At 37.8% G+C, this 24,567-nt stretch overlaps 1 protein-coding gene across 1 annotated transcript in view; it reads right to left on the bottom strand.

Annotated features, from left to right (window-relative positions):
* Positions 1 to 24,567, bottom strand: part of TLK1 (tousled like kinase 1) — a 72,560-nt gene that overhangs the window by 2,705 nt on the left and 45,288 nt on the right. The window contains exons 8-20 of the mRNA XM_063116402.1: positions 24,034 to 24,126; positions 22,904 to 23,014; positions 20,963 to 21,099; positions 18,335 to 18,523; positions 17,227 to 17,293; positions 12,340 to 12,437; positions 9,898 to 9,979; positions 5,679 to 5,770; positions 5,507 to 5,596; positions 5,067 to 5,236; positions 3,661 to 3,796; positions 1,263 to 1,374; positions 885 to 992 (exon numbers count right to left, since the gene is read on the bottom strand). Of these exons, the coding sequence (XP_062972472.1) occupies positions 885 to 992; positions 1,263 to 1,374; positions 3,661 to 3,796; positions 5,067 to 5,236; positions 5,507 to 5,596; positions 5,679 to 5,770; positions 9,898 to 9,979; positions 12,340 to 12,437; positions 17,227 to 17,293; positions 18,335 to 18,523; positions 20,963 to 21,099; positions 22,904 to 23,014; positions 24,034 to 24,126 (1,485 nt within the window). The remainder of the gene's footprint in view (positions 1 to 884; positions 993 to 1,262; positions 1,375 to 3,660; positions 3,797 to 5,066; positions 5,237 to 5,506; positions 5,597 to 5,678; positions 5,771 to 9,897; positions 9,980 to 12,339; positions 12,438 to 17,226; positions 17,294 to 18,334; positions 18,524 to 20,962; positions 21,100 to 22,903; positions 23,015 to 24,033; positions 24,127 to 24,567) is intronic.

Genomic DNA, 24,567 nt, shown 5'->3' with positions numbered 1-24,567 from the left:
GCAATGAGAAGCCGGGATTCCGCAGGAGAGGAAAAGAGGAGTGTGTGAGCATAAGGCTTTGCTTGGGATACTTCCAGCTCATACAAGTAGTGATAAGCCATGGTTTAGCATTACATTCAATCATTCCATTATGTCTGCGCTAATCCACAATTGCAAATACACACTAAAAATAGGTGAGGGTACAACAACCACTGAAAATTTTCTATAAAGAAAAGCAATAATCCAGTTGCACTAGCAGAAATTTGCTGGCATCACCTTGTCCCTCTCTCTTCCCTCTTATAGCCCTTTGTGCTGCTCAAAATTTTGCTCTAAGGTTTTTTTTCCTAGACTTCTGGAGCAGATTTTGTAAATGCTGGGAGAGCAGGGGAATCATTGTCAATTGCAGTGACAGCTTTGGATACATACCAAGAGTAAAGGATAACTTAAGAGGGCACATCTGTTTAAAGATGCTAGAATATCAAAATAGTTTAAAGTGATCAAAATATTTTTAATAAAGTGGAAAACAAGATGCTGCAACCTGGAATAATTGTCTATTTTCACAGTTAATTAGGAACCTCAAAAACTAATTAACTTCATAATAGTTCAATATTTTAAAAATATGCATGAAAGAAAGAATCTGAAAACTAGATTTCCAGGAAATATATATGTGCACACACACTTTTGTGTAAACACACTTTCCACAAATTTTATGTCCACATTTATTTTACTTTGCTTTCAAATTTCTTTACTGACATACATGCTTGTGTTATAAAAAAGAATTACATACATTTTGTGTTGAAGATAGCCTCTAAACTTTATCTCTGATTGAGCCCCTTGACTTTACCCTGGAAAAAAATCCATTGCGATATAGTATTCTAACAACATATATAGCCCATTAACATTACCTTAGCTTCATTGCTCACAACAGGCTTCACTGGGAACTGTACTTCAGTGGCTTTTAATATTGTATTTTCTTGTAGTATATCTTGTTGGGACTGGTTATGACCAAATGGCTGGAGGGGAAGAAAAATGTTCAGAATTCATGATGTTAAATGTCCAAATACCTTTCTAAAGAAAAAAAAAAACCTAGCACCACTGCTTTTTAAATTCTAAAATTCTGCCATTTTAAAACAAGTTCTCAGAGCGTTGGGAAAGATAAGTGGGCGTAGACTGAACAACCGTATCTATCTGAGGAAATTATTTACTTAAAGGACACTGGAATAGACAAACTTTAGAGTAGACTAATATACTGGAAAGCTTCATATTTAAGGGTTCGTTTGTACCTTTCGTCCATACAGACACTGGAAAAAGATTACTCCGACCGACCATACATCCACCTTGTTAGAAATCTTTGGTGGCTCTTTGCCCACAACAAAGCACTCTGGAGGTAAATACCTAAATAAAGAAAGGATGGACAGAAAGAAGGAAAAAGGCTCGGTCACTATCAAAAATGGTCAGGAGTCCAATGTTTCAATTCAATTGGGGGATTATCTATTCTAGTTATGGCTGTTCTTAGGAATTTAATAGATTATAAACAGTCAGTTCATCTGTAACACCAAACCATGGTAAGGCTCCAAAAACTAAGGCTCATGCACTGCCTCCTCTCTTCCCCTGTCTTTCCAAGTTTGTGCAAACCATAGTTTGCCATTACATCTCAATTAGCAAGCAATGGTTTGTGCTTGCTCTCCAAACCAGGAGTGGAAACCCACTTCAATCAGTGGTTTCCAGTTCGGGTTTAGTTAGTAAGCACAAATTTACAGCAGCACATTTAAATGACTATAATATGGTCAAATTAAGAAATGACAGAGGGAATCTGAAAGTAGGAGCCCAAAGTTCAGACATGGTTATCAAACCGTGGGGCTGTTACAGAACAAAGGACTTGCATGTAAGGCCTTAGCTAGACTTAAGGATTATCCCAGGCAAATGGACTGTTCCCGGGATCCCCTCTGTGTCATTTGGATGCACAGGGATGATCCCGGGACAATCCCGGGATATAGGCCTGGTCTAGCCATGGCCTAAGTTACCTTGAATTATTATTATTATTATTATTATTATTATTATTATTATTATTATTATTATTTATTTATATAGCACCATCAATGTACATGCAGACAGAAGGAAGGTTAGACATTTTAAAGGTAATCTATGTAAGCAAGCATATATTATTCAATAAAAATATGATAAAAATTAAAATAATGCATTTAATGGGCAATGCTTTTAGTGTAATACCAATAACATTAGCTGGTGTGACAGAATTCCCCAGAAAACCCAGTGCATCAGCTGATGGTATTGGTGTTATGCAAGCAGTCCCTTACACTAGGGTGACCATATTTTGGAATCCAAAAAGGAGGACAACATGGTCGCCCCAAGGGGGCGTGTCCAGTACCAAGGGGGCGTGCCCACCCGAACATAGCCTTGGTCACATGTCTGATTTTACAGCACACATTTAAGACAAATCTGTTCTACATAACATCTTAATGTTAAAATCACTGAAATAAAGAACAAGTGAGAGATTCAATGTATCTGAAATTAACTTCACTCACTCCTCCTTTGTAGGTTTTGCTGTACTTTGAAGCTTTTGCTATACTCTGTGTGTTACATTCTCCCCTTCCCTCAAATATCTTTTCTGACTTATCTTCACTTATTTCAAGCTGCTGTTGTTGTTAACAGGGTTTGCTACTGGCCCCAAATTTGGTATGGCTAAAGCTCTACCTAAAAGCTATCATGGTGCCAACTTTCAGCTCTTTATCTTTAAAAATGACAGTTTAAAAAATAATTTTAAAACCTCATTTTTAAAAAAATTCCTAAAAAATCAATGGATGAACGGATCTATTTCAAATTTGGTATGACTAAAGCCGTTCCTAAGAGCTACCATTGTGCCAAGTTTCATGTCTTTATCTTAAAAAATGACAGTTATAAGCATTTTTGTTAATTCCCATTAGAGCTGCTCTTTGAAAAAAAATCCGGATTTCCCCTCCCCCTCCTGGATTTGCCATCAAAACCCCGGACAAATCCGGGCAAATCTGGTCATATGGTCACCCTACTTACACTAGCATGATGGAATTTATATACTGCCCAATATATTTTATTCACATAGAAATATTAGTGCGATGCTGTTTCTGATCATTTTAACAGTGACACACATGACAATTGCCATGAACAGAACAGAAGTAGGAATGACGAAGAGCAGTATCTCTGCCAATAAGCTTTATCTCTCCCTTTTTCAACAGTGACTGAGGCCACAGCTAGACCTAAGGTTTATCCTGGGATCATCCAGGGTTCACCCCTGCCTGAGCACTGGATCCCCTGTGTGTTGCCTAGATAAACAGGTTTGACCCCTGGACGATCCAGGGATAAACCTTAGGTCTAGCTATGGCCTGATACTTCATGTTTAAAAAACTAAACCAAGACTTTGTATTTAGGGAAGATAATTACACCTCAGCTAGAAACCAGAAACCAGATCCCTGGAATAACTTTAACAAACATTTTCACAGTCGTTATTTAATTTTCAGTTGTTTTATTCATCTATTGGAAGAGAAATTCTATACCGTTAGGATATAATCTGAATTAACCAAGGACATAAAACATTCCCTTCTGTCTACTACACCTTTATGGGTGTTGTATATAAGTAGTCTTCATAGGAATAAGCATTGCATTTAGCAAATGGAAAACAATAATTACCAGTATGTCCCAGCCCCTTGTGAAGTTAGGTCCATTCCATCAACACCATAGCTATCATCATCCATTATTTTAGATAGACCAAAGTCTGTGATTTTTATTTCTCCACATGCTGTTCCATCTACCAAAAGGATGTTTCCTATCAAGACACACAGACTTTATTTAAAACATGCAATTCCAGCCCCATAGCCCCATAACTATGTAATTCATAGATGTGTCAAATAATCATGGACTTCCCTTAATATTGCACCTTTTGGTATCATAAAATGCTATTCCATTTGCCTTAGAAAATTTTTTGAAGCAGTTTTGATAAACTTTCTCATTTACTGAGTAACATTCTATACAAGAACAAAAGCCTCAAGAAACTGTGTGAAAGAAGAGTGGCTGCAACATAATTTCATGCATATTTAAAAGCAAAGCACATCATTAACAGCTTCTTATATAGTGAAGTCAGTTGCTGTTTTATAGCACACTATAAAGAGATAAATAACATTTTATTGAAAAAGAAAAGTGTTGGCCATACGGAAAAAAAATCCAAAATCCATATTATGACAATACCTTTATTAGCCCAACTCAATGGTCACAAAACAGTGCATACGTTTTCTAGATCTCCAGTTAGCTTCATTAAGCAAGGTATACAAAAAGCAGGTGGAGAGGAAGAGGAGGGGGAAAGGCTAATTTGATGTTAAAGTCATAAAGTCTGCTTGGTCAGAGTCTTAAGTTGGGATGTGCACATATATCCTCTTAATGATATATATTTGTACACATAGCAAGCGCTCCGACTGAGGAGTCGAAACATAATTTGAAGAAGAGCTTCAATCCGCGTTCAAAGATGAATACACTTTTATTGCTACTTTAAGCTATTTCTAATGATGCTATACCTAAACCAGACTGAGAGCATATGCAGTGACTTCGCGCGCAAGAAAAATCTAATGCAGCTGAATGCATTAAGGAAGATGGAAAGCAAGCAAAAAGGTCAAGAAAACATATATTAGCCAAAACATAAAATGAGTAGTAGCATGAGTTAGGAAGTAAATATGGGAAACAGAGGGAGCACAATTAGCCTTCAAGTGGAACAGTAGAAAGGAGTGAATAAGCACGTGAGGTTAGAAAAAGGAGAGCGTGGCAAGTGAGAGAAAAAATAAATACATTGATAACAAAAGGAATATTTCTGTAAAAGATCAGAGGCAATGGAACATTTTCTCTCTCTTTAAATGGATACCAGACACCCTTCCTGTGTTCCAAGTAGTATGAAAAAAACATCAAAATAAATGTGCACCCTGATGGATTTAGTAAAGAAAAGAAAAAAATACAAACACTTGGCCCATTAGTAAGAAGAGAAAAACAAGTTTTAGGAAGATGATATGCAATGCCTGATGTCTCCATGTTTGCCAATATCTCTGATTTACCTGGTTTAAGATCATAGTGTATTATAGGTGGCTTAATCTCATTTAGATATCGTAGTGCATTTACTATTTGCATTACAATGGACCTAGCTTCTTTCTCCGTCATTAGTTTATGTTGCTTTAGATAAAAATCCAAATCATTGCCTTCACAATATTCTAATACTGTACAAAACCTAGAAAGGGGGAAAGAAATTAAAGTTACTTAAGAAAACAAAGACCATCTAATTATTCAACCACCCAAGAAAAATATTAACATAATTTGATGCAACATTTCATTATTATACATTTTCACTTTACAATATTTAAAAATACTAAGCCAGCAAGGCTGAACACCACCAAATTTAAATTATATAATGTTCAGCCAGAATTCTTGAAGTAAGGTATTATATTATTTCAACTGCTCTAAAAACAAAAAGAAAAGAGGTGTAATTTTGTATACTTACGTATCTGTATCCAGGGAGAAGTAGTCATAGAGTTTTACTATCCTTGGATGATCCAGTTCTTTGTGTATTCTATACTCTCTGCAGGCATGCCTAAAAGGAGATAATTATTCATTACCACCAGAATACTATTTAACTTGCTACAAAGACAAAAAGGTATTTCAAAAAAGCTTACTTATGGTAGTTTTCCTTCTTCTCATCTCTCCAGCTTTTGTTAAGCTGATGTATCTTCACAGCAGCATACCTTTGTTCGTAGAGATCAAAAGCCTACAAGACCCATTGGGTGAAAATAGTAGGGAAATTTTGAGGTTAAAAACACACACAAGCCACTTAAATAAACCTTCAAACAAATACACAAATTTAACATAGCTTCCCTTTATTATGAGGTGCAGTGAAGTGTATTTATTAGGGTTTGTCAATACAGGGTACAGGAACTTCAATATAGTTTGAGAGACAAAGTATAATAAATTAAATTCTATCAAACAGACCTACAATTAAGCTGTAAGAAGAACAACAACCCTGAATTCTAATGCACAGTTTCTGAGAGTCTTTCCACTAAGCAGTCTATTATTGTTAATAGTTTCAGATGAGTCAAAGAATTTGTGCAGCACCTTTGAAATCATGCAAACTTAGCATTATAGGTTTCTGTTTATTTCACCAAACTATTTGAAAGGCCTCTGGAGCTATTCAAAAGCACCACCCTTTCTTCCCCATCACTTCTACACATTCTAAGATATGTTTGGAAGCAAAACAATAAATAGGGCCATCTCCTAATATAAGCATTCATTTCCAATAGTGATAAATACTAGCATATTTACTACTTCAGTGTCCTTCATTTGTGGTAGATTGCATTATTTCTATTACACAGAATTGAAATGGAGGCTTAGACAGTCTGAAAGGACTGTCTTCTCCTACATGAATCTGCCCACAAATTGAAACCTGCTTTAGAGGTCTTTCTGCCCCCACTTCCTGAAATTAGGCAGGAGGTATTAGAAGGAGAGTCTTTTCAATGGTGGTGCTCAAACTATGGATCACCTTCCCTAGACCTGTGCCACTGTAGCACCTTCCTTAGGCACCAGGTGAAGCTCAGCCCACTGTGCATTTAACAGCTTTTACTACTGTTTGGAGACCCTTAATTGTCTTTAATGTATGAGTGGGGAACATGTAGCCCTCCAGATATTTTTTGTAATGCAACTCCCAGGGTCCCTTAACCACTTGGTATGCTGGCTAGGGCTGATGGAAATTGCAGTCCAACAACATCTGCAGGGACCACAAGTCCCCCGTCCCTGCTTTAATGCATATTGATGGTTAAATGGGTTTTACTAGTTGGGTTGTTTTACCTGCTGCTTTGATAGGGTTTAGGGCACAATCCTATGCATGCTTATTTGGAAAAAAAGTTTGACAACACCCATGCTGCGCATTGCAGAACATTTTTCTGTCTAAACATGCATAGGATTGGGCCTTAAATTGTTTTACTCTCATCATAAGACACCTTGAGACCACTGTAGATTAGGCAGGATCTTATTTGATCATATGCAGGTCAGTCAACAGATTCAATCTGCATATGAGCAGAGTGGTTGTGTTCAGACATTATGCTAAACCATGACTTAGCAAATACTAGAATGAACCTCAGTCAGCCTTCGGCTCATGCATTGTCCCCTGGCATAGCTGCAAGGGCATCAGAAGTTTCCACTTCTGTTTTAGGCTAAAATAACACTTTGCTCTCTTCAGCATTTGGTAAAAACATGATTAAAAATGGTCTTTGACTGAATGTTTTCCTGACATGTTGTTTTATGATCATATGTATTTATAATTTGATGGATTTTTTTTATTACTACAAGGTTGTTTTGTAACCCACCTTGGTGAAAAAAGATGGGATCTAAGTTTTTAAAATAATTAAATAAATTTAACCACAGTTTAGTGTGTTATCTCAAGGATAACTGTGGTCAATCTCAACTCGGGTTAGTTGAAACAAGCCTATTCCATAAACTATGACAGGAGTTACCCATTCTGGGGGGATTGTTGAGCACATTTGGAATTTTGAGTGCTGTGGACACTCTCACAAAAAGGCTGCCACAGGGGGCTTGTCCATTCATAAAATGACTGGCATGGTGGGTATGCTCAGTCACAAAACACTCAATTCTCAGAAGGCAAACTGGTGAGACTAAAAGAGAAGTGGCCCAAGAAACTAATTACAAGGCATGGGTGGGGGTCTGAATGCCAAAACACACAAACCACTTTTTGGAACTCAATTAAAGCTGGTGCTGGAAGACAACTCCTCACTTTGCAGCATGCCAACCTCCAAGTCTTAAAATTTGATTTATTTTTTTAAAAAAATCTTAAGAAATAAAAACTAGGAGGGACAGGGAGCCTGACAAGGACCAAGAGAGGGGTCTGCAGGCACTTTGGAGACCCCAGAACTGTGGTATATAATTTGCTTGTGTCAAGAAACCATAGCTGTTTTTTTTTAATTTATTTACTGAATTTTCATATAGACTATAAAATATATAACTTGCAAATTATATAACTAACACTAAATGATCACACAATCATATCCAACCAATAATACTAATAAGTGCACCACACACACACAGGGACCAACTAAACTGCCTAATTAAACATCCTTCCAGAATTGTAGTGACTCTTTTGAAGGTGTACATCCTTTCCTCTTTGATAAAACAAAATTAAAAATATTCCCCATATATTTTCAAAATCATTTCTATTCGATAGTCCTCTTTTAACTTTAATGCTACATGTTAACTTATCATTTTAAAAAAATAATTTTATTGTAATTTAAACACTATACAACATCAAATTACTAACACATACACACCACTGATAATAACAATACATCATAATACTTAATACATAATTAATAAAATACTAATAATTAATAACTTATCATTAACAGCAATATCCCACACCTCTTTATACCATTCTTCTATTTGGTAATTACCTTGCACTTTCCATTTTCTAGTTATCATTAGCCTTGCTGCTGTCAATAAATTTGTGATTAAATCTTCAATAGCTTGGGTTCCCTGGACTTTATCATAAATTGTTAATAATGCTATAGTAGGACATACCTCTAAACTTAACCCAGTTATTTCATTTATCTCTTTAAAATTGCCAAAATTTCTGTAAATATTTACAACTCCACCACATATGAACATAGGTGCCAATTTCCTGGCATCCTCTCCAACATAATTTCTTATCAATTTGATTTAATCTTACTGGTGTTAGATACCACCTCCAAACCACCTTATAATAATTTTCCTTTATCCTTACCGACATGGTTTTCAAAATACACATATCCCATATCTTCCCCCAGCTCTGAATACTTATTTGTCCTGTTAAATCATGATCCCATACCATTTTAAGATAATCTTGTTGGTCCTCACTTTCCAACAACATTTTGTAAATTTCACTTGTTATACTTTTTTAATTATATTTTATTCTTTATCTTCCCTCTGTGTAATCATCTTTTCAAATCTTGTATACTCTCTGCATTATTATTTTTCTTTATCCATTTTGTTATCCAAATTAACTACAGTTGTCCAGTTTTTGACAGTGTAACAACTTGCAGTTAATCTAAACCTGAAGTGAAAGCTTCTGAATTCCTCACAGCATTTTCAAAAGGAATTCAAGGAATATTTCTTCTCACAAAGCTTCTAGATATTCCATTTTTTCTTTCACTACAGGGATACTGCTCAAACTGAAATATAGCGAGCCCCTGCCAAAGGAAGTGAGGCAGGTAGCTACCAGGAGGAGGGCCTTCTCTGTTATGGCACCCCGACTGTGGAATGAGCTCCCTAAGGAGGTTCGCTTGGCACCTACATTATATGCCTTTAGATGCCAGGTGAAGACCGTTTTATTCTCCCAGCATTTTAACGGTCTATAAATAATTTTTTAACTTGGTGTTTTAAATTTGTCATTTTGCATTGCTGCTGTTTTTATCTGGTTGAGCTTTTATATTGTATTTTATATTATGGTTTCATACTGTTGTTTTATACTTTGAATGGTTTAAATTTTTGTGAACCACCCAGAGAGCTCCGGCTATTGGGCGGTATAGAAATGCAATAAATAAATAAATAAGCTGGTTTCATACCTTTAAAAAATGCAATTTTTGCCTGCAAGGTCATTTAGAGGTAATCCTTAGTTACCAAAGGTGATAGGCAAGCAGCTATCCAGAAGTCTCAAACAACTCATGTATGTTGTACATGTCTTCCATATGGTCAACTAATCCACAGCATAAGAGAGGTGGGAAATATAGTTTTAAGTAGATATATTTTTGTGAATAATATTTTTATGGCGTTAGGTGGTATTCTCTGGAGGCATATTGGTGAGGTGTACTTTTTTTGATAAATAAATGAAACCAAGCAAAAAGGGAATATTACCTTATATACTTCACTAAATCCACCTCGACCAAGTAAATGAAGTAACAAATATCGCTCATTTAACGTAGGATGATCTTTGAACCTTAAAAAAATCAAGCAGAAAATTATTAATTGGAAAGGCAAGTACTTAGTGCTATTACTTTTATAAACACATGACAGAAAATAATTAGTTCAAAATTTGAGATGAAGCCTCCGCAAAGACGTATTTCTATTTTTACTACTCCTAACAATAGTAACAGAAACATAGTATGATGTTATTTAGGAGTGCAACCTAGATAAAATTAGGCACATGTAGATTCCACTGAAACCAATGTCACATGCAGTGCTATCCTAATTAATTGATTTCAATGGGAATTATTCCCCTGTAAATGAATGCAAGCATAACGTTTACATGTTGTTCCACTGATTCCAACAGGATGTAGATTTGCTTAGCTTTGATCCCGTAATATGCACCTGCGGCAGCTGGAGCTGCACATGGATAGCCCTTTAAAAGGAAAATGGAATCACAAGGGGACATTCAGTAGTCACCTTGGCAGCAGTCATTCTATGAAACTGCAGCAGAGGAAGATGCGGAGCAGGGCCATTCTAGCAGCTATAGTGAAAGGCCAATTTTATCAGGCTCCTTGTCTCCATGAGCAGCTTCCATTTCAGCAGATCATTATGACCCCGTTCAGAAGACACCTTAAACCATGGCTTTAACCGTGGTGAATAAAGCAAAAAGCCTTATTCGCCGTGGTTAAAGCCATGGTTTAAGGTGTCTTCTGACCACGGCCTAGCTTTCTGGCTTATTTATTTATTTATTTATTACATTTCTATACCACCCAATAGCCGGAGCTCTCTGGGCGGTTCACAAACTAACTGTGGGATCATTTTTCACTGAAGAAAAGGAGAACATTCGATAGATAGATAGATAGATGGTCACTTGCAGTGACAACAGGGAAGAACCCTGTTTCTGTGCCTCTGAAACTCTTTTTCTGTGCCTCTGAAACTCTTAATCTGGATAGGGATGAAAACATTTATGTTGAACCCAATATAGTAAATGGAAGGAACTTCTGTTCATGGAAGGAGAATTGCACCCACAGAAGAGGTTCTTTTGTGAACGGAAGTTACCTCTGTGAATAGAGCAACTATGTTGGATCCCACTCTATATTAACTGCCAGACCACCACAAGCTGTTTGTGTAGGCACATGCAAGCATACAGACATTAAAATGTGAATAAATTAAAACTAACTTATAGCAGTTTACCTTACAAACAATTAAACCAAACCTACACCCATTTAAATAAATCTTGGGTCACACACAGGCAAAATCTAAAATAATTTGTCTAGGTGTGCAACATGGGATATATTAAAATGTATAGTGGTTGTATGTTTGGTTTATTGTTCTAAATATTCATGTAAAGTCATTGGCTTGGATCCTAACTACCATTCCATGAACAGAAGAAAGTTTACGTTCAGGGAACAGGACTTCTGCACTTCCTCCTTCCCTCTGCAGCCCTTTGCAATCCCGCCCCCTGAAAAGCTGTTTCTGTGGTTGAGGGGTCTTTTGGGAGTGCTGACAGAACTGGAGGTAGAGGGAGGAGGAACCTCTTCCATGCAGGTGAAGCTTCGGATCTAAGCTATTCTCTCCAATAGCAATCAATTCAATAGGAAACCAAAATGAGCCCACCCAAAAATAAGATGGTGGTTTCTACATATTCAGAGAACTCCCTAGGTATGAAATAGTAAGTTAGCTGATGAGAACCTGTGAGCTTCTAGTATATATTGAATTTGTGGTGTAGTGGCTGAAAAGTGTTGGAAAGGGAGTCGGGAGATCCGGGTTCTAGCCCCCACTCGGCCTCGGAAACCCACTGGGTGACTTTGGGCCAGTCACAGACTCTCAGCCCAACCCAGCTCACAGGGTTCTTGTTGTGAGGATAAAATGGAGAGGAGGATTATGTACGCCGCCTTAGGTTTCTTGGTCAAAAAAAGGCGGGATATAAACGCAACAATAAAATAAATAAATAAATAAATAAAATTTGCTGTTTTAGTTGAGAGACGGGAGAAAGGAAACAGAGTGGGAAAAAAGGATATTGTAATTTCTTACTTTTGAAGCACCCTTCTTTTATTACCAGCAATTCCCTACTATCGTTTTTTTCCAAGAGAATGTTACTGTATTTTAACTTAGCAGTTCTGAAATCCCAAAAGCGCTTTGTATAATTTAAGAAAATAGTCTGTTATTAACCTAACTTTAGTAAAACATTTTAGGCCCAGCATTGGGCAAAAAGCGGGATACAAATAAATATAATATTAATATTATTATTAATAATAATAATACAAAAACAAAAAACAAGCATAAAACCAAAAACAGACTATGTAAAGTTACAGACAACTGTGGTTATCTGTGTATCATATTTATTCCAAAGCTAGTAAGAATATGCAAGATTAAAATCTCGTGTCTTACTGGGAATTATCTTCATTGTTTATTCTTTTGAGCTCTCGTATGTGAAGATTTCTAACTCTTTCCAGACGTTCAAGTTCTGCTTGTATTTCAGCTTCTTCCTGCAAATAAAAAGAATGAATTCTGAAAGCTCGGTTTAGCAATAAGAAAATGATAACTTTACCCATACCTACATTTCGGTAGCGCTAAAAGAATTCCATAACTTTACAGTGGATTATGTCCAGTGGTGACGTTCCTTAACACCAGTTGGGGCATCCAATTTTTTAAAATCTCATTTAAGCCCCCATCCACAACAGAATGGGGTATGTCACAGAGGGCTGCAGAGGGGATTGGCAAAAAAGTCAGTTGCGTAAGTGGCACAAACAGAAATGTTTTCCACTAAGGAAAAGCCACTACTGGATACAACCCTACTTGTGAACATTTTCAAGAGGAATTCAAGGAATATTTCTTCTCATAAGGCCTCTAGTTATTCCATTTCTTCTTATAGCACAGGGATACTGCTCAAACTGAAATGCAGCTGGTTTCTCACCTAAAAAAGTGCAAATCTTTCCTGCCTGGTTACTTGGAGGTAATCCTTAGACACTAAAAGTAATAAGTGCTATCCAAAAGTCTGAATCAACTCATGTATGTTGTACATGTGTATTCTAAATTTAGCATGAACACAGTTGATGCATAGTTGCAAAGACAGATGACCGATAGAGCTGAATATTATACAAAGTCCGGATTAAAACTGAAATTCAGTCCCTACCCCAAAGCATTTTATAAGCAACTTCTATGGAGACCTACCCTGTTTTATACAGACATTTAAATTTATTCCTATCATATCTGTCACAACAGTCTGCACTCTAACAGATTATTAGACAAGGTGGCCTGATTTAAATCAAGGTGATTTAAGTCCATTATTTAAATCCGCATAAAACCCGGCAGATTTAAATTATTGATTTAAAGCTGGTTTCACATGGATACTTCATATATTTTCTAAACAATGGTACAAATCCAAAGCACCTGCAAATCAGGTTAGTACAAATATTCAAAGTGTTCAAATTGGTTTTAGAAAAGCCTCCTTTAACTCAATGTATCTGGTAAGGGTCATTAATTCAATTTGATTAACTGTAGGATGTACAGACTTATATTCAGAATATTTGCTATTAACCAAGTTATTCTTTATGAAAAAATTATACTGAACAATTTAAAATTTTAAAATTGGGTTTAAATTTTACAAAATGATTGTTTATCCATCCTGACATTTGATGCCATTGTTCCTAAAGAGCTGAAAGAGCATAAAAACAAGAGACTGTTGGCAATCTTTTTCCCGAAGAATGTTCTACAGAAACATAATGCCTTCCTTTACAACAACAAGCTTTCAGTGCTCAAGGGAACAGTACTATGTAATAATTGGTAAATGGAGCTTGCCTTCTACATGCAACAAAAATCACCACTGCTAATTTTTAAGAAGTATCAGAGACATGCAGGAAATATTAAGTATACAATTTAGTTTATTTGTCCCTTTACAGAGTACCATGAAAGCTTATAATATAATTGAAACATTCCAGTAACAATTCTTAACATTACTGCAAAGTACATTTCTTATATCTTGCTTTCCCTTACAAACATAGAGTAAGCAATCTATACAACAGCTGATATAGCATGAAATTTTGGGTTGAAAAAGACAGGTTGCTTGCCTGTAATTTGATTCCTTGAGAGGTCATCTGTGCATTCACACATATGGTTTTTGTGCCTACACAAGAGTTTCATTTGGAATGTTCTAGAGCTGAGAAAAACATGCCTCAGGGTGTGGGCTCTTGCTTTTCCGCTCAAGGGAACAGTACTATGTAATAATTGCTAAATGGAGCTTGCCTTCTACATGCAACAAAAATCACCACTGCTAATTTTTAAGATGGAGCGAGCGTGGATTGTGTGAATGACAGAGACCACAAAGAAAAACCACAGTTATGGGTAAGTAGCTAGCATTCTTCTTTGTGGTCCTTGCGCATCACACTCATGGGTTATTAGAAATTTACTGCAGGTGGGGCAGGTGCCAATTGGAGGTGCAGCAGAAGGCCCCATTTTTGGTACTGAGGTAAGTGTAAGGAGTATGTTGGGTTCCAGGCAGTCAATTCCAAGGAGGCAGTTTCAGAGGGTACTGACAATACTGGACCCACTCCAGGACCAACAAGGAATGGTACAATCTACACCACGTCCAGGACACGTAGCGCAATAGCTGGTGCTAATTTAGAGCAGAGGCCTGAGGTTTGTGACTGGACAGGTCAAGCCTTAGCCACCCTTAGTCTCTTCCCAAAGAATTTCCTTTATCTGGGAGGACTGTTCATTGGAACTGGCAAGTAAAGTTGAGGCAATGAGGACAGTTGGCAACAATACATCCTTCATTTGGGAATAGCAAACACGAAGTCTGAAGGAAAATGTTTGCTGCCACAACTGGAGCACTTATGGAATGGAGCTTTCAGGGCCATAAACTGCAAGGAAGCCCTTCAAAGCACTTAAAGGCACAGACACAACAGAAATAAAAACATGAAATTCTGGAAGAACATAAGATAGGAAAGGAACAATAGGCTAAAAGTAAAGAAGGGATTAAGAAAGTCAGCTCAGTCTCTTCATGAAGGAAAGAGACAACAAAGAATGCTCTCACGATGTTACTGCTCAGTGATCGAAGAGGAATTGAGTGGGAAAGGCAGGACCCTGGGGCACGAGGGTGGGGGCTTCCTGCTTAAATTTATAAAAATGAGATTTTACTTAAAGGAAACAAGTTGTAAATGAGCACAAATTGTATATTAATTATTGTATCAATGGAAATTAAATGAAGGTATGGGAATCCCTAAAATAAAACATATAGCAGCAGATGGTGGATCGCTCAATATGGTTCTTGACTTTTTAAGATTTATACACGATACAAGAACAGTATGGTTTAGAGACCCCTATAATGGAGTAACATGCACAAACTGGAAAAAGTTCAGTCTAATCAAAGTACAGCTATAGCGCCAATTGCTTTGGACGGGTTAAAATGTTTATACAGAAGAGTTGGTTAAAAACCTTGGAGCCACAAACAGAAATGTGGGGATGAATAGATATTTGTTCCTATAGTCCAGGAGTGCACAACCCGTGCCCCCCAATGGACGTTGTGTACCCCCATGACCCCCACCATCAAATTTACTGCCACCAATTTGTCCCCAATCGTGCTGCCTCTGTTGCTGATGATTTTGCCCCTTGCACCACTGATCACCTTCAGTGATGCTGAGTGATGCTGCTTCTGGGAAGATAATCCAGGACCCGGTCTCAAAAGGCTTGCCTTATTGGTGCTGGAAACCAGAGCATGCTAGGAGATGCTCTGGCAGCTACTTTCAGAAGGCTCTATGATCCCTCTGAGTGCTGCTCTCACTGCAGCGGAGAAACATTGATCTTGGTGGAGAAAGCCAAAAAACATTTATTAAGCTTTTTAGTGAGAAATTTTAGAGCAGGACAACAATTAAATTGGTTTTAAAAATTATTGGTATAAGCACAGGACAGTAAAGGAGTGCCATTCAAAATATACTAGGCAGAGGAAAAATGAAAATCCAGCTTTTTAAGATTGAATGGTCAAACAGTTGTAGGCTATGAGGAAAAGAAGAGGCTGGCTCTGCTACTATAAAATATGAAAGGAGGTTTTCTTTTATTTTCCTTATCCAAAATGAAAAAATTCCAAAAACTTTCAACTAAACTAGTACAAACGCTCAACGTTTCAGATCTGGAGATCCTTCGTCAGGAGCTATAAAACGACAAAGAATCTCCAGATCCAAAACGTTGAGCGTTTGTACAAGTTTAGTTTAAAGTTTTTGGAATTTTTCCATTTTGGATAAGGAAAATAAAGAAAACTTCCTTTCATATTTTATAGCACCGGAGCCAGCCTCTTCTTTTCTTCATAGCCTTTTCGTGGGGTTCCCCCCCACCTCTTCTTCCACATCAAACTATTGTAGGGCCAAGATTAATGAAAATAAATGGAAAGCAGTCTTTTTCAACGAACTTAAAATTCAATTTCAAAAGCTCCAAAGAAAAGCCATTTTAAAGTTCTTTAGAAGTCACATTTCACATCATTAAGGTTAAGCAAAATAGATCCTTCTTGTTGGAGATACACTTCACTAAAAGCAGATGATTTTCATATGTGGTGGGCATGTAGAAACAATTAATGATTTTGGCCGCTGAAATAATTACAAGAATAATGACATTTATTACATGAAAGTTATTCTCCTTTGTTATACTGAAGATAGAATACCAAAATGTAAACAAGAATTGGTGTCAAATTTATATACAAAACCTTTCTCATTTAGTACACTTTCAAGAAGAGAAAGGAAGAGAGAGCGAGTCAGTATATGGAATTTCATAGTAAACTGGAACCTGATGTCTTCTGGAACATATATTTTCAGGAAAATGTAACTGTCACTACCTTGAATTTCTGATTAAATTAAGAATGCAACGAACCTTGTTGGTTGGTTTTATTTAAAGTTATCTTTGTATGTGGTTTTATGTATAATTCTATGTATTATGTTTTAATGATGTACAATAATATAACAACAACAATAATACATTATTATTTTTTAAACATTAATAAAACAGAAAAAGAAAGCTAGTGTTATTTGTACAGTACATATTTAGATTACCAATTGCTATTCAGCCTGGCATGCTTATGTTTATAGCCAAGTGAGACAAACATCAGTATTCAGTAGGAGCTTAAACTTTGTAAGGCAGCTTTTTTCCGTTTTCACTATGTATTTTCTGTTCTGTTTGTCGATATTCACAATAGAAAAAGTTTTTAAAAAGTTTGTAAGGCAGCATACTCAGTGACTACTTTAAGATTTTTATGTGATCAGGAAAAAGATAGATCTTAAATATTAAACATACCTTTTTGAGATGTCCTAATCTAAGCTTGAAAATTTCTTCTTGTTCATGGTATTCTGCTAGTGTTAGCCTGAAAGAGTTAGCATAGGTAATGAACTATTTTGAACAAAGTACAAGAATAGTTACATATAAATAAAAGATGACGGTGTATGTTAATGCTAGCTTATAAAAGAGAATGTCAGCCTCTCCAACATCTTGTAGAATCAGTTACATTGTGGATAATCAAGAGCTTGTTGTGGAGCAAAACGTTCGACAGCAAAGATTGCATCCACACTCCATTCCACACTCTTCCCCAAAACGGAGACAGTGAGGGATCAAAGTAGAGATTCTTTAACTGTACTGTCTCTTTGGTGTTTGACTCAAACACAGCTGATGTTGCTACACATCTCAAGTATTTTTGGTTTGCAAGTCTTCCTGTTAGGAAAGCAGTGAGATAATAGATATGGAAATAATGCAGGACTACACATTAGGCATAGAAGAACTTGCTTGGTCATGTTTTAACTATAGAAAGGAGTAATAGACAAGGCAGAAAATGTATCTTTGAGTCTACAATGAAAAATGGTACACAGTGATGTATTTTTTAACTGTACTGTCTGGGCCTGTTCAGACGGTTAGGCCACTTATCCTTTTTCAGCAAATGGTTAGTGAGTGTGTTTAAACCATGGTTATGGAGGAACCACAGTTAGGAAAGGTTCACATGACACACTAAACCATAAGGTTTAGCTCAAAATGCTTAACCATTGTGGCTTAGTGCGTTGTCTGAACAGGGTCTCTGATCGAATGTAAGAGAGAGTTCCCAGTGCTATCTCCTTGTCATGGTCTAGCATGATCAAAATACAGAACCCTGAGTGCAGGCTCCTCAATGGAATTCCAAAACAACCAAGACGCATTTAACAAATCTGCTGAAAGAGGCACAAAGGCCACCCCTACCCGGGACACTTCAACTTGGGAGAGAGGTTTAGCTCTCCTCTCCTAGTGTCACTATGTACAACACTTTAATCACACATACACCATTTAAGTGAATGGCAACACACAGCTGACTGTGGCAACCAGTCAGGACAAGCGCTTTGTTCTGCTGTTATATATAACTAGCACACTTGTATGAACTTACAATTGTGGTAAATTGGGTCTGACAAATGGATCATTTTCTGCTCCGTTGACAGCTTTGTTTTTTCTCTGTTTAGGTTCTGAATTGGCAGAGGGAGCCTGAGAATTATTTGTAGATGGGGGTTTTCGCTTTGCCAGGAGTTTTCTTTGTCTCTCAATATCTTCCCTTTGTTGATTTACCCACTCCTGTTGCCTGCAAACCCAAAACTTTGTATTAAAATGATTTCAAAATCTGTACTCCTTTACAAAATATTTTAACTTTCCTACTTCTGAATTCAAGCTGACCCTCTAAAGGGATATAAAAGTGATATAAAACATTTTGGCTCAGTTCAGACAAAACATTAGTCAACTCAGTGTGAAAACTCCACTGAACGGTTGCGTTTCTAGGGGATATTCCCCACACAACATGTTCTAACTCCACCGTTGTGTGACTGTGGGCTACCGTGGGGTTAAGTAAAATCCATCGCGACGCTTGATTGACTGTTCCTCCACCCTTTTTCCTCCCCCGGTCCTCCCGATGGTATCCTCAGCCACTCCTGCAAAAAAACCAATCCTGGCAGCTCTCTTAGAGCGGCACTCGCTCCTGTCACGGCTCTTGCCAGAGAACTCTGTAGCCAGTGAGAAAAGTCAACTCAATGCAACAGAAAACTCGACAGAGCTTGCCACACAATACACAACACAATGGTTGTGCAGCAACTCTCTTCTGCGTTGTGGATATTCTGCATTGATGGTGCTATATAAATAAATAATAATAAATAATAATAATAATGGAGTGTTTTCCAAAAAACCACCACCATTGCATGGAGTTTTCCCGGCAGACAACACATTTCTTAACGGTGGTGTAAAAATTCCACCATGGAGTTCTAAAACCACTGTTGAGAAATGTGTTGTCTGAACTGAGCCTTTGTCTTACTTGTGCCATTTCATATTACATTTACTTTCTTACAGTAATAGATGAATCCTATGCATGTCTATTCAAAAAAATAACCCCCCTTGAATTTAGTGGAGCTTAATCCTGAAATGTATATAGGATTTCAGCTAAGAGCTCTTATTCTGCGTAGTATCCAAAGCTGCCCTTGAGCTAGTGGGATGATCAATGGCACTTCTTAGAGCAGCTAGAAACTATCCAAAACTAGCATTTTGGAATGGAACAAATCAGCAGAGTTCACAGAACAGAGCTCTGTTGACCTATCCCTTTCTGGAAATGCTAGTTTCAGATAGTTCCTGGAGTTACTCTAGGAAGCACAAGCTTCCCTTTGAGGTCTAGTGGTCATTCCTGCTAGTGCAACCAAATGAGCACTGGTGGACTGTGAGCTTTGGATACTGCCATCTGTTTTAATCCCTCTCTCCCAATGAAATTTGTTTGAATTTGAGAAAGGGAAGGAAAAAGGGAAGTACGCACATCAATGGCATTGGGGAGGGGTCTAAATGACCTCAAATATAGAATCACAGAATCATAGAATAGTAGAGTTGGAAGGAGCCTATAAGGCCATTGAGTCCAACCCCCTGCTCAAAGTTGTCACTAAACCTCACAATGACATTGTTAAGCAGTTAAGATTAGATGGTGTTATTCTTTTAGTACTGTTATTTTACTTATATCACCAGATGTTTTGAAAAAACAACTCTTGTTTCAAACAGAAATGGGGGGGGCGCTCATTAAAGATCCCAAATATCATTGTTATCAAAATTACCTCATTAAAAATCTGATTTAATTAGAATTATCTTTAATCTCAATCTCAGATTAATGAAATGCTTTAATTTTTGTCAACAGCAATGGAAGCTAAATATATATAGATATAGATATAGATATTGTGCCAGATGTGTAAAAGACCTAACAATCCAACATGCAAATCAGCCAGTTAGTAAATCAGAAATCCAACATGTGTACCCACTTCAAGGGACACCCAACACTGTCTTCCCAACCTTGGCCCAGTATCTTTATTATGTAAACAGGTTGATTACATAAGGCATCCATCTATGCAAGCCATACTTTTGAATACACTAATTCTACTTTTCCTCACACCCATTGTCCTCAGTTATCTGCCTGTCTCTGTATCTCCCAGTAGCTTCCTTCTCAGAAATCTCTGCTGAAGTACATTACTGAGGCAGCTGTTTTGCCACTGGCAACTAGAGGTTTCCTGCCGCCACCGCCCTTTATCCCAGAAGAAGCCCACAGTAAAGTTAACTAGGTTCTCTTTTCCTTGTTGATGTTCCTTCTTTGGAAACAAGCATATTGATGTCTTAGATAGCTGCTATATTGGCAGATGTGGAGCCTATGCCATGTGACCAGCAAAGCAATGCACAAACCATGGGCCAGTTTGAAAGTCACTAGTCTACGTTTACCATTTTCTGTCTATATAGTGCTCATTTAGTAAATTCTTATTTGTTTTTAAGGCTCACTGAGGAACAAGGTGAATCTACTCATGTGCTCCTTTCCAAAGTTACCAAATGTAGGGAATTCAATAGCCAGTTGTGGACTGCAAGTTCTTCACTGAATTCTGAGATGTCAACAAGCAGAATTGTAAGACGTATGTAAATAGTAGCTCCAATGCTAGCAGTTTTAATTAATATACAACATCCACTCTAGGGAACTGGTAATTACTAACAATTTAAAAACACAATATTGACTAACTTCACAAGATTCTGAAATGCGAAGCCATCTGTCCACTGTTCAGTAAATGAAGCACCATGCCGAACGGTTGTAAAATGCCCAAGGCGTAATCTGTCTTGCATACTCTTCTCTCTGCTTGCCAACTTTTCTTGTGTACTCTAAGGAACCCAAGATATTATCAGTTAATTTCAGAGTCTTTCCCAACATGGATTTTTAGTAAAATAAATGCAACATTGTTAGTTATTTGTCATGTAGCATCCAGGTATCTTCCTTCAAGGCTTCTATTTTGTGAGCACTTTGCAATTTCTCAGCACTGAAAGCGAAACAAAACAAACATCTCCACCCATAAGCACATGAGCCATGATGGCCAGTGCTGAGTAGAATATGGTTGCTGAGTAGAATACAATTACCTTACTATTGGCATCCCCAACTTTTGGGGCCTATGGCCACATCTGGAAGTCTGAGAAAGTGTTGTGGGCATTATCACAAAATGATTGACATGGGGGCAAGCCCATTTACAAAATGGCTGCTATAGTGGTTAGAAAGCAGCCATTTCACAGAGGGCAAACTGGTGAGTCTGAGAGACAAGTCACTTGTTCAAGAACTGGAGTACAAGGCAGAGCATCTGCTCACCTACCAGCCCCTAACTCACCAATTCAAAGAGGTGGAAAACTCACCCTGCATTCAAAAACAAAACACGGTGGCTGGAAAAGACCGCAAGCATTGTAGACAGCATGCCAAATCTACTTCTCTTTTGGAATGTTTGGGAGGATGGAAATGCCGAGAGAGGTGGAAAGCTGAGTGAGTTCCCACCACCACACATACACACTTTGAGTGAAACCACTCAGTTTGCACTGGCACCTAGATACTGCAAAGGATGACCAGGTGCACGGCCCTGCACCCACAACATCATACAACACACTTCCCTATCCACCACCACCCAGCAAGATGGTAACACCACCAGAGGCAGTAACAACAGCTCTGCAGGCCTTTATCTAATGGGCCTCCCCAATCCAAATTAGTTGGCCTGCTGCTTTCCTTAACTCTGTTGATCCAAGGGCCCACTGCTGTTGCTGCACTGGATCCATTTCTGTATTTAAATACTGCACAATCAGGGTGGTTCTAGGGCCCTTTCATACATGTTACCACAGCAGCACAGAAGCTTCTTGTCAGGCTGTTCAGTCACTTTAATTCCAGGAGATAGATGTCAAAAATCGGAACAATCCAGGCAATTGGGCTCACCTTAAATATAGTATTTCCACTCTATTACAGTGTGGGAATCACCCACAGAGGAGCAATTTCTGCACTGCCACAATAAGAGGGCCCTTTTGGAAGGTCCTTATCCATCTTACTATCCATTGGAACAGGCTCTTACTGAATTGGCACAGTTTTAATTTATTCAATCGCAATTTAGGGCACAATCCTATGGGTTGCCTCCTCGATGATCATGAGCCCCTGAACCTGGAGACTTATGATCACCCTATGCAGGGCAGTAGGAGCAGCGGAGGCAATCTTCTCCTCCCAGTCCTCCTGCCTGAATTTCTCACTAGATGGGATTTTTTTGCCTGTCTAGCTGGAGCGCTTCAGAGGAGGAGGGATGGAGGATGCAGAAGCCTCAGGGTAATTCATATCCAGGCCTCCCCAGTCTCCTTCCCTCCCCACCCTCCGAAACGCCCCTTTTTGCCCTCTCCAAGGTGGAGTGTTCCCAACCTCTGAGAGCATCTGGCACAGTTCTTTCCTCACCAATTGTTAGGGGAAGGGGGGGTTCGGAGCTCCAATTCCCCCCTGAGGTCAGACCGCTGTCTCTGATCTCAGATCAGGGAATCTGAAATATCCTATGGCCCCCTCACATGCTGTCTAAGGAGCTGTAGGATTGCTCCCTTCATCTGAGTTACAGGAGCAGCGTGCCTGAATGTTCTTTAGTTTAGATCCTAAACAAAAATAAAATAAAATTCAACTTACTTTTTCAATTAAAAGTTTCTTACTCATTGAAATGCATTTGTTTAATCTTTCTTTGTATTTTTCAAGTAACTTTTGTTGTTCGTCTATCTGTCTTCGTAGATCACAATTAGCCTAAGAATTAAAGGAAATTATATTTAATATAAATTCTATATACATAAAATCAGTGTTGCACCTTCTGTTCAATGTGTGACATTTGCTCACAAAAGAATAATGTCCAGTGTAATAAAAGGAATAAATTTAAGCAAATGGAATAATATATTATAAAAACTGCTAGCAAATTATATGCCATCTTATGTCTTCCTGGTACCTTAAGTCAAATGCAATTAAGTAATTTGCCATTTTAAAAGAGCATATATTCTCCGCTGTGGCACCCCGGTTGTGGAACGAGCTCCCCAGAGAGGTCCGCCTGGCGCCTACACTGTACTGCTTTCGTCGTCAGCTGAAGACCTTTTTATTTACTCAGTATTTTAACACTTAATTTTAACTTAAATTTAAATTTTAATGTTTTAATTCTGTATTTTAATCTTATAATCAACTTTGCTGTGTGGTTTTATCCTGGTTGTGCTTTTTATACTGTATTTCGAAATTGTGTTTTTAACCTGTTAGATGTTTTTTGTGGTTTTAATTTTTGTGAACCGCCCAGAGAGCTTCGGCTATTGGGCTGTATAAAAATGTAATAAATAAAATAAATAAATAAATAAATAAATATTTCCTCCCTCTCTTCTCTAATTTAAATACAGGCATTGGAGAGTACCCTATTCAACACAAGTGCTGACAAATTACATTGTGGTAGTGTAAGCTACTTCTAGAGCAAGGATGGACAACTGTGGAGTTCCAGAGGGCATTTTTGCCCTCCGCTGGATCACCCACACAGGATGCAATACCCTACACAGATAGCAAAATAAATAAATAAATGGTGTCTGTAACGGCTATAGAACACCAAAACGGTTCAATTTAGCTTGTGAACAAGCATAAGTCAACTACCAAGATGACCAAAGTAGTCTCAGCCCTATATCTTAGGCAAAAAGCCCTATGAAATGGGTCCAAATAATCAGAAACATCCAGTTACATCTTGTGTTACAATGTCATTACCCAAGTTTCTCTCTTAATCTTACCATGATCACACTTACCCTGAGCAAATCATCTATACGACCTTCTTTCTTTTCCAAGTCTTGATTTTTATTACTTTCAAGTGCAGTTAATTTCAACATTGTGAGATCAGTCTACATGAGAAATGAGGGGACGGGATGGGGTGGGGCGATAGAAAGCAAACATTCATCAGATTCATTATAGATTTCATCACAATGCAGCCTGCTAATTTACCACTGGCCTGTTCAACACAAGCAAAATAGCAAATGCCTCCAGATAAGTACACAAGTGGCAGGTCCATGCTTTCCCCCTCCTTAGAGGGAGAAAATCAGCAGTATGAATAACCCTATGCTTTATTCAGAAAGTGTCAAACCAGCTGCTCATGAGGTTCATGGAGAAAGTTTGAAGTGGCCACCATAATCGCACACACAGCTATATCATTTTCCTGCCTTAACAGCTACGCAATCCTGCAAGGTACGAGCAGAAAACCATAGCCACCTGACACAGCACATTTTTCTGCTGTGTCACTAATACCCTGGGTATGAGGGAAGCAGCAGCAGGGAATCTGTCGTTGT

The sequence above is a fragment of the Elgaria multicarinata genome, chromosome 2 (assembly GCF_023053635.1).
Source record: "Elgaria multicarinata webbii isolate HBS135686 ecotype San Diego chromosome 2, rElgMul1.1.pri, whole genome shotgun sequence".
NCBI classification, from domain to species: domain Eukaryota; kingdom Metazoa; phylum Chordata; class Lepidosauria; order Squamata; family Anguidae; genus Elgaria; species Elgaria multicarinata.
The sequence above is the reverse complement of the archived record's forward strand: the minus strand, read 5'-3'. Positions and strand labels throughout refer to the sequence as shown.